At 41.5% G+C, this 10,916-nt stretch overlaps 1 protein-coding gene across 1 annotated transcript in view; it reads right to left on the bottom strand.

Moving 5' to 3' along the window:
* Positions 1 to 3,236: 3,236 nt before the first annotated feature.
* hus1 (HUS1 checkpoint clamp component) overlaps positions 3,237 to 10,916 on the bottom strand; it is a 91,653-nt gene continuing 83,973 nt past the window's right edge. Inside the window, exon 8 of the mRNA XM_028791697.2 lies at positions 3,237 to 3,736. Coding sequence (XP_028647530.2) covers positions 3,654 to 3,736 — 83 coding nt within the window. The 3' untranslated portion in view covers positions 3,237 to 3,653. The remainder of the gene's footprint in view (positions 3,737 to 10,916) is intronic.

The following is a 10,916-nucleotide window of genomic DNA, read 5'->3' as shown; positions in this document are numbered from 1 at the left end:
ATATCGCGCTTCGCCTTTTGCGGCTTCACTCCATCGCGGATTTTATATGTAAGCATATTTAAATATATATCGCGGATTTTTGCTGGTTCGCGGATTTCTGCGGACAATGGGTCTTTTAATTTCTGGTACATGCTTCCTCAGTTGGTTTGCCAGGTGATTTCATACAAGGGACGCTATTGGTGGATGGCTGAGAAGCTACCCAACTTACTTTTCTCTCTCTCTCTGCGCTGACTCTCTCTGATCCTGACGTGTGGGGGTGTGAGCAGGGGGTCTGTTCGCACACCTAGACTATACGGACGCTCGTCTAAAATTGCTGAAAGATTATCTTCACGTGCTACCTTCTGTGTGCAGCTGATTCGTGAAGCGACATGCTGCAAGGTGCTTCGCATACTTAAAAGCTCAAAGGGCACGTATTGATTTTTCTCTGTCTCTCTCTCCTCTCCCTGCTCCTGACGGATGGGGTGTGAGCTGCCGCCTTCAACAGCTTTGTGCCGCGGGTGCTTCGCATACTTAAAAGCCAACAGACATATTGATTTGTTTGCTTCACTCCTTGAAGAGGAAGATATGTTTGCATTCTTTTAATTGTGAGACGGAACTGTCATCTCTGTCTTGTCATGGAGCACAGTTTAAACTTTTGAAAAAGAGACAAATGTTTGTTTGCAGTGTTTGAATAACGTTCCTGTCTCTCTACAACCTCCTGTGTTTCTGCGCAAATCTGTGACCCAAGCATGACAATATAAAAATAACCATATAAACATATGGTTTCTACTTCGCGGATTTTTCTTATTTCGCGGGTGGCTCTGGAACGCAACCCCCACGATGGAGGAGGGATTACTGTACAGCATCAAGCACATGGTGCCTCAGCCACGGCAAAACGCTTCAGAACCTTTCCTGTACGGACCTCGCGGTTCAGAAACAGTTTCATCCCAAGAACTATAAACACACTCAATCAGTCCATTAAGTTCTCCTTGTAGAACTGTTTATACTTATAAGTACAATTACCTCACTGTAAATCTGCACTACAGTTATAATATTGCACAACCTGTGCCACTTTATAAAGTGTGTATTTACATATGATGACAATATCATTTTTTAGATGAAATGCAGCAAAATATGTTGATTATATTATACAGATAAAACTTTAACTTCATTTAAATAATCTATATTGTTAATAATTAAACATGTGAGGACACGGTGTCACAGTGCTAGCGACGAGTTGGCGCTCCGTTCACGAATTGTTCCTGCCTCGCGCTGTATACTTGCTGGGCTGGCGCAACACTGAAAGGATAGATGGATAGAATAATTAAACACGTACTACGAAGATATTTCAATGTTCCTTAAACGTTTTGAAGAATCATCGTTCTAAGCTTACAGATGGCTTAATGTCTATTACAGAGCTGATTGTGTGGTGATTGGGTATTTGGAGAAAGAAAAGTAAGGACAGGAATTGGAGGTTAGTACATTTGAAAGAGACAGTACTGCTGCAATAAATTATTTCATCGAAGGTCGCAAATGGCGCAGCAAGCATCTTACGTGAGACATGAACAATCACTGCGCCACCGTGTTCCCATGTCTTAATAACATGCTTTAACTCCTATCATCATGAAAATGATATCACGTATACATCTCAGTATTTTAATTATTCAGAGAGCTGTAATATTATGAATGTAATGGATTCTGTGTCCTGTCGGAGGAAGAGAAAGCCAGGAAGCATGCAGTGATTCACACACATAGAGCACATAGAAGATCAAATACAAAACAAAGCATTTAACGTGCTACTTTAGTTACGTTGGGATTTGAGAAACTACTAAATTAACGATTTTAAGATGAAGGTTATGATGTTCTACTTTAATGACAAAATAAACTACGTGATTAAAGTGGAAATTCCGAGAGTAAAGTTGACATTTCTAGCTTTTTTCCCCACTGTGTGACTATATATTTTTTTTCTCTGTACCCTAATAAGCTTTCATATGACACTCAGACGGTGGGCTACAACTCTCCTTTTCAAGGCAACTTTGATATCTGACTTCTTTTTTATTTTGGGTACTGTGCGACTTTGTGAACTTGAGCTTTTGAGTTTCTCAGACACTATATGTCACTCGATCAACTTCCTTTTGTTGATTATATCACTGTTTAAACCAACAAATAGTAAGTTTTTCCTTGCCTCCACTTGGTATTCGCTGAAATTCTTTTATTTTCCCCCATGCTTTTCCCATTGTCTTTTCACAGAAGGCTGAGCTTAAGGGCTATTTATATTGATTTGCATATTCAAAGAGGCGTAATTCTGGGAGGAGTTGGGGTTGGGCAGCAGGCATGTGCACGTGCATTACTTTTCACGCTGATCGGAATTTATGTAGCGGAAGAACGTGGAAGTTGGCGAACGCACAGATTTATGCATCTGGATTTTTCTGTGCGTACACACATTCCCGCTTCTGTGCTTATGCCATGTTATATATAGTGTGTGTTCTACGTACAGCGTTATACATGAGGCCCCAGATGTGTAAAAATGAATGTATCACCATACTTACAAAAGCATACACTGAAAACTTAATGTAAATATTGTAAGTAGCAGAAATTTAGACTCAAAGTTGCATTTTTACTGGTTGTCTTTTATGTTTCCCTTCGTATATTCAAACATTGTTGAACCAGATCAAACTTTCAAAAGTAACAATATTAATTCTGTTTCACTGAAAGCTTACTGCACTCAGCATTTTGGGGTTTTGTAGTTTTGTGCTTACATTAAAATAAGTATATTGTTTATTTAGCTGTGTTTTTTATGCAAAACACTTTATACAAATTGCAAGTGAACAGCAGATTTGCTACCAGAATTTGGCAATTTTGCCATGGCTGACTAGTTCATTGTACAACCTGTAATCATTACCACTGCAACACAAACAGTCACTCTTGCAGAATGTAACACCCAGTTAGAAAGTGTAACTCCCTTACTGTACGGCTGCTTTTTTATCCTTTATGTACTACAGCAAATAAATAAGTCTGTTACGTAATTTCAGAATTTCTATCTCTACATAAGCTCTTTTCTCTTTTTCTCCTTAAGAAGCTATAATTCATCTTAATTTCTAAAATGCTGGCCCTACAGCAATTTGAATAAAACTTAAAACTTTTATTATGGATATGTAGCTGGAGCTTATACTACTTTTTCTTATTTTTCTTAGTTCATAGAATACCTCATGTCTTTCCACAAAAAGTACAAGAAGTGAGCACTTGATAACTCATTAAAACTGCATTTAAACATGGAAAGGCTGAATAATTGTGAGTGAGCAAATCATTAAATAATATAGCTTATGTTTAATACCCAAATTAACATCAAAATAGCAAATTCAATAAGGCTATTACACCCATTTATCACTTTCTTAACAAATGTGTTTATTATAAATCAATCTTTAAATCAGCAATATTTGTGATTAGCACTTACTGCTGTTTGCATTATATATTCTCAAGCTGGTCCTTTTGCATTTGCAAATATGTGTTCCTTTCACCTATATACACGTTGTATATGCTTATGGTGGTTAATCACATTCAAGACATCTTAAAGCATCACTTTAAAAATGACAATAACTATATTAAAATATAATAAATTTAATAAGATTCCATATTGCACTGTTTTTGGAAAGTACTTTAGTGTTCAATAAAAATTAAAGAATGGCTGGAATAAAGTATTGCAGAGATACATCTTCATGAAGCAAAATAATATGAATCATCCTTTTGCTGGCAATATCTGGAAGAAAAAACAAAAAAGTCAATATATTTTTGCTCTAATAGAGAACAAAGTACATTCTGAAATGGAATAAATGATGATAAAGCAAAACATTCTCTACTATTCAAAAATATATAAGGTAGGTAAAATAAATTATATTTTAGTGTATGTATCTAATTCTGCAGATTTTGACAAACTGGTAAAATATACTGAAAAGTAAAAGTTATTCTAATAGAACCATATCTGGTATAAACAGTTTGGAAATGTCAGTTTATACAATACAAAATGAATAGTATACACCTAAGAAAAGTACATACATTGAATATATACAAAATTTGCAGTACAGTAATCCCTCGCTATATCGCGCTTCGACTTTCGCGGCTTCACTCTATCTTATATCTCTATTTTATATGTAAGCATATCTAAATATATAACGCGGATTTTTCGCTGCTTCGCGGGTTTCTGCGGACAATGGGTCTTTTTACTTCTGGTACTTGCTTCCTCAGTTGGTTTGCCCAGTTGATTTCATACAAGAGATGCTATTGGCGGATGGCTGAGAAGCTACCCAATCAGAGCACGCAGTTAAGTTCCTGTGTGCTGCTGATTGGCTCAACGACGGAGTGCTGCATTAACCAGGAAGTCTCATCTCACTCATTCAGCATTAACGTGCTCCTGCTACTGCTTCAGGTGCCGTGTCCAAGCGCCAACAGAAGATGCAAATGATTACAGAAAAGGTAAAAGTTTTGGATATGTTGAAGGAAGGGAACAGCTACACCGCTGCAGGACACCATTACAGCATTAATGAGTCCACGATTCTTTTTATTTAAAAAGGAGGAAAAGCTTATAAGATCTACGGCCACAGTGTCCTTTAACCAGTGCGTAAAATTAATTGCAAGTGGACGTTATAAGGCAGTAGTCTGGATGGAATCTGCTTTAGGGATTTGGATTGAAGAGTCCTGGAAGAAGAACAATGGCGGTGCTACACAGTAGCCTGAAGAGGCTCCTTTAGAAGAGCTGTAACGCTATCCTTTGTTGTGCAGTAAAATTAAACTCATCGTTATCGGACAAGTCGTCGTGTCATTGTTGGTGAGTAACCATAATTAATTATCTACGTACAGTACTTATTACATGTACAAAGTTTAGTGTCACTGTACACACATTTTACTGTATACAATTTTTCTTGCATTATACGTATTTATTGCTGGTGGCCTGTCTGTCGTAATGGCTGTAACATATGTGATATCGGAGACGCTCGATATCTTTAAAATAATATTTAGGTTTTACTGTACAGTATTCCCTCGCTACTTCGCGGTTCACTTTTCGTGGATTCACGACTTCGCGGGTTTTTAAATACAAGTGATTGCCCGCCTATCGCGGAAGTTATGTCCCAGACCCATCAGCAACAGGAGAAAATCCGCGATATAGAAAGACCATATAAATAAACATTTTTATAGTTTAAGCCTTAAAATACCCATCCCACATGCTTTAAACACATGTAAACTTATAAAACACACTTTGTTAACACATATGATATGTGGATGTCGGGCTAAGGATATGAGTAACATCTCACTATTATAAAACATTTTAACTTCACGCAAGACAAGACAGTGAGACAGGAAAATAGGTGATGTACACCTAAAAGCCTGATTGTACAGGCTTTTAAATTATTGACGCGCAGAGCGACAAGCAGCACAAAGCCAGCACAAAGTCCACTTCTCCTTAGCGTTCATTCAGCTCCCCACCCCCTTGACAATGCGAAGTGGCAGGAGCGTATTGCGCCTCCGGGGAGGGGGGTTTGAGCGAACATGCGTTCAGTCCTCACACACCCCCCCACTCCTCCTCAGAGCAATAAGCAGGCATTTTGGCAGAAGCAGCATAAAGTCCATTTCTGCTCTGCTGAGAGTTCAGCTGCCCCCCTTCACAAAGCGAGTGCAGACACATTGACGTCTGATCGCTGCGTGCAGTGTGCAGTGTTGGTCTGCAGTGTTTAAGAATGCAGAAAGTGTTTAAGAGCATAGGAAGTGTTTATAAGAGCGTAGGAAAGGTTAACAAGAGAGTGAGAAAGGTTTATAAGAGTGTGGGAAGGGTTTATAAAGCCTTAAAACATGTATAAATAATAAAATAAATATAGGTCGCTACTTCGCGGATTTTCACCTATCGCGGGGGGCTCTGGAACGTAACCCCCGCGATAGGTGAGGGATTACTGTATATAAACTGTGTTTACATACATAATTTCAACGAATCTTACCTAATATCTAAGAGAAAAACAAAGGGTTTATGCTGTATAATTGTGCGGGAAATGTTTATAATAGTGTGGGAGAGTTTATAAGGGCTTAAAATATATAAAAATAACCATATGACCATATGGTTTCTACTTCACGGATTTTCACCTTTCGCGGGGGGTTCTGGAACGCAACCTCCGCGATGGAGGAGGGATTACTGTATATTATATATGTATAAAGAGTACATGCACTGAATATACACTCATCAATCAACTTTATTAGCTACTTTCTGCCTGTTAACCAGTGTGAGAATTACCTTGTGGTAATTGGTGGTGCTTAGGGGATATTGGGTGTTTGGGCCTGTTGGCTGAAGACTATAATCTTACTCTGGCACTAGTATATAATATATAATACATTAGATATGAAGAATGTTAACAGTCAGAAAATGCCTGTGTTAAGCAGGCACATCACATCACACATAGATACAGTCTGAAAACAGAAACTATGCCAGTAAAACACAGAAAAGCTACTTTTCATGGCATATATGCACTTAGATTTGCTCTGACAGTTCCCACCTGAATGCCAGCTCCCTTCAAAGTGCACTCTAATCTCTCATTGGCCTTGAGCACTTGAAGACTGCTGGGAACTGATGTGCTCTCAGTGGCACTGCCACAGGTTCATCTCAATAAAGAACCTACCAAGACAGATGATTTAATTTTCCCCATTTTAACAGGATGCAGGAAATGCCTACAAAGTTGAGATGACATGGGAACAACACAATGTGGATTACACTATTCCCAACCTTAACAATGTAGGTATCATTAATCTCAGTTGCAGTCTTCGTCATCATTGACGCAAGCATTATAATATATAGTTAAGCACTAACTCCTGTGTGATGTTCTAATTTATTTGTTTCCTAAGAAAGTCTCCACCCTCTTTCTCGAACCTTCCTGATTTAAAGGTGCAGTCCTTTCTTGCAGGTATACATACTGCCATTAATTAAAAATTTAGGTCAGCCCAGCCTGCTGCCACACTCTTATATCCCACCCAATGCAGCCTGTGAAGTGCCCACCTTCCAAACCGGCTTGTAAATAGCTTTCTGTACTCAACGACAATATTTTCTTGCAAACTCAGTAATTGTCACTTAGTAATTTATAATACCATATCATGTTTTTAATTTTTTTTCCCCAGGGATCTCCACAAATTTGTTTTTCAGGCTTTCAATGGTGCGCAATGAGAATTTGCTGTGAAAGACTTTTATAAGAATGGTGATAGTGTGACTGCTGCACAAAAGGAATTTTGGCGTCATTACCAGTTTGGACATCATGATCATGTCCTGTCTGCTCATCATTAATTGCATATCCTATACAATACATCCATCCATCCATTTTCCAACCCGCTGAATCCGAACACAGGGTCACGGGGGTCTGCTGGAGCCAATCCCAGCCAACACAGGGCACAAGGCAGGAACCAATCCCGGGCAGGGTGCCAACCCACTGCAGGACACACACAAACACACCCACACACCAAGCACACACTAGGGCCAAGTTAGAATTGCCAATCCACCTAACCTGCATGTCTTTGGACTGTGGGAGGAAACCAGAGCGCCCGGAGAAAACCCATGCAGACACGGGGAGAACATGCAAACTCCACGCAGGGAGGACCCAGGAAGCGAACCCAGGTCCCCAGGTCTCCCAACTGCAAGGCAGCAGCACTACCCACTGCGCCACCGTGCCGCCCGCTGTATATACATCCATCCATCCATCCATTTTCCAACCCGCTGAATCCGAACACAGGGTCACGGGGGTCTGCTGGAGCCAATCCCAGCCAACACAGGGCACAAGGCAGGAACCAATCCTGGGCAGGGTGCCAACCCACTGCAGGACACACACAAACACACCAAGCACACACTAGGGCCAATTTAGAATCGCCAATCCACCTAACCAACACGTCTTTGGACTGTGGGAGGAAACCGGAGCGCCCGGAGGAAACCCACGCAGACACGGGGAGAACATGCAAACTCCACGCAGGGAGGGCCCGGGAAGTGAACCCGGGTCCCCAGGTCTCCCAACTGCGAGGCAGCAGCGCTACCCACTGCGCCACCGTGCCGCCCGCTGTATATACAGTAAAGCAAAAACCCACTGAGTGATTTATCATTAGATCTCCTAAACCCCAAGTCCTAGAATTTTGAAATTTGTCATGAAGGTTTTTTTAGGGTCTAGGTGAGAGATAAAAACAGATTTTGCTACACTCCTAAGGGGGTGAAACTAACCCCTCAATATTCAAATATTTTATATCTAAAAAATGGTTAATTTCCCTCAGAAATGCTGAAATCCTTTAGTTTTATTTTGATTTATACTAGAGCTGGGCGGTATGACCAAAATTCTATATCACTATATTTTTCAAAATAATACTAGTTTTACAGTATTCAACAGTACTTTTTCCCCATGCATGAGTGGATGTTAACCACATTTTCCACCGCAATTACCACAGTAGACTGGCTAAGAATAACCTATTCCACTATCATGAGAATTGTACGTTGTACAAGAAAACATTTTAATGTGCAGATAGATAGATAGATAGAGATAGATAGATAGATAGATAGATAGATAGATAGATAGATAGATAGATAGATAGATAGATATAGATAGATAGATAGATAGATAGATAGATAGATAGATAGATAGATAGATAGCTAGATCGATAGATAGATAGCTAGATAGATAGAGATAGATAGATAGATCGCTAGATAGATAGATAGCTAGATAGATAGATAGATAGCTAGATCGATAGATAGATAGATAGATAGATCTTTTTAATCCCAAGGGGAAATTCCATACTCCAGCAGCAGCATACTGATACAAAAAACAATATTAAATTAAAGATTGATAATAAAACAGGGAGTGGTGGCTCTGAGGCTAAGGATCTGTGCTGGTATTCAGAAGGTTGCTGGTTCGAATCCCCGTCACTGCCAAAAGAGATCCTACTCTGCTGGGCCCTTGAGCAAAGCCCTTAACCTGTAATTGCTCCAGGGGCACTGTACAATGGCTGACCCTCCGCTCTGACCCCAAGGGGTATGCGGAAACTAACAAATTCCTAATACAAGAAAATGTATAAGGCGAAATAAAGAACAAAGCCAAAAACAAAAAAACAGGTAAAAACAAACAATAACTTTGTATAATGTTACCGTTTACCCTCCCAGGTGGAATTGAAGAGTCGCATAGTTTTGGGGGAGGAACAATCTTCTCAGTCTGTCAGTGGAGCAGGATAGTGACAGCAGTTTGTCACTGAAGCTGCTCTTCTGTCTGGAGATGACACTGTTTAGTGGATGCAGTGGATTCTCCATAATTGATAGGAGCCTGCTTAGCGCCCGTCGCTCTGCCACAGATGTCAAACTGTCCAGCTCCATACCAACAATAGAGCCTGCCTTCCTCACCAGTTTGTCCAGGCGTGAGGCGTCTTTCTTCTTAATGCTGCCTCCCCAGCACACCACCGCGTAGAAGAGGGCACTCGCCACAACCGTCTGATAGAACATCTGCAGCATCTTATTGCAGATGTTGAAGGACACCAGCCTTCTAAGGAAGTATAACCGGCTCTGTCCTTTTTTACACAGAGCATCAGTATTGGCAGTCCAGTCTAATTTATCATCCAGCTGCACTCCCAGGTATTTATAGGTATGCACCATCTGCACACAGTCACCTCTGATGATCACGGGGTCCATGAGGGGTCTGGACCTCCTAAAATCCACCACCAGCTGCTTGGTTTTGCTGGTGTTCAGGTGTAGGTGGTTTGAGTCACACCATTTAACAAAGTCATTGATTAGGTCCCTATACTCCTCCTCCTGCCCACTCGTGATGCAGCCCACGATAGCAGTGTCGTCAGCAAACTTTTGCACGTGGCAGGACTCCGAGTTGTATTGGAAGTCCGATGTATATAGGCTGAACAGGACCGGAGAAAGTACAGTCCCCTGTGGCACTCCTGTGTTGCTGACCACAATGTCAGACGTGCAGTTCCCAAGACGCACATACTGAGGTCTGTCTTTAAGATAGTCCACGATCCATGCCACCAGGTATGAATCTACTCCCATCTCTGTCAGCTTGTCCCTAAGGAGCAGAGGTTGGATTGTGTTGAAGGCGCTAGAGAAGTCAAGAAACATAATTCTTACAGCACCACTGCCTCTGTCCAAGTGGGAGAGGGATCGGTGTAGCATATAGATGATGGCATCCTCTGCTCCCACCTTCTCCTGATATGCAAACTGCAGAGGGTCGAGGGTGTGTTGAACCTCTGGCCTCAGGTGGTGAAGCAGCAGCCTCTCCATGGTCTTCATCATATGTGATGTCAGAACAACAGGCCGGAAGTCATTCAGCTCACTAGGACGTGATACCTTTGGGACTGGGGTGATGCAAGATGTTTTCCAAAGCCTCGGGACTCTCCCCTGTTCCAGGCTCAGGTTGAAGATGCGCTGTGGAGGACCCCCCAGCTCCGATGCACAGACCTTCAGCAGTCGTGGCGATACTCCATCTGGACCCGCTGCTTTGCTGGCACAAAGTCTCCTCAGCTCTCTGCTCACCTGGCTGTTGTAATTATGGGTGGGGATGTCTCTCCTATGCTGGTATCAGCAGAAGGATGTGTGGAGGGTGCAGTACTCCGAGGTGAGAGTGAGAATGGGTTAGGGTGGTCAAACCTGTTAAATAAGTTGTTCATTTGGTTTGCTCTCTTCACGTCTCTCTCGATGGTGGCACCCCGCTTCGAGCTGCAGCCAGTGATGATCTTCATCCCATTCCACACATCCTTCATGCTGTTATTCTGCAACTTCTGCTCTAGCTTTCTCCTGTACTGCTCCTTCGGCGCCCTGAGCTGGACTCGGAGTTCCTTCTGCACGAGCTTGAGCTCATGCTGATCACCGTCTTTAAAAGCCATTTTCTTCTGGTTCAAAAGGCCCTTGATGTCACTTGTAATCCATGGCTTGTTGTTAGCAT

Source organism: Erpetoichthys calabaricus, chromosome 6, assembly GCF_900747795.2.
Source record: "Erpetoichthys calabaricus chromosome 6, fErpCal1.3, whole genome shotgun sequence".
Taxonomy (NCBI): Eukaryota; Metazoa; Chordata; class Cladistia; order Polypteriformes; family Polypteridae; genus Erpetoichthys; species Erpetoichthys calabaricus.
This window is presented reverse-complemented; position numbering and strand designations above follow the sequence as displayed.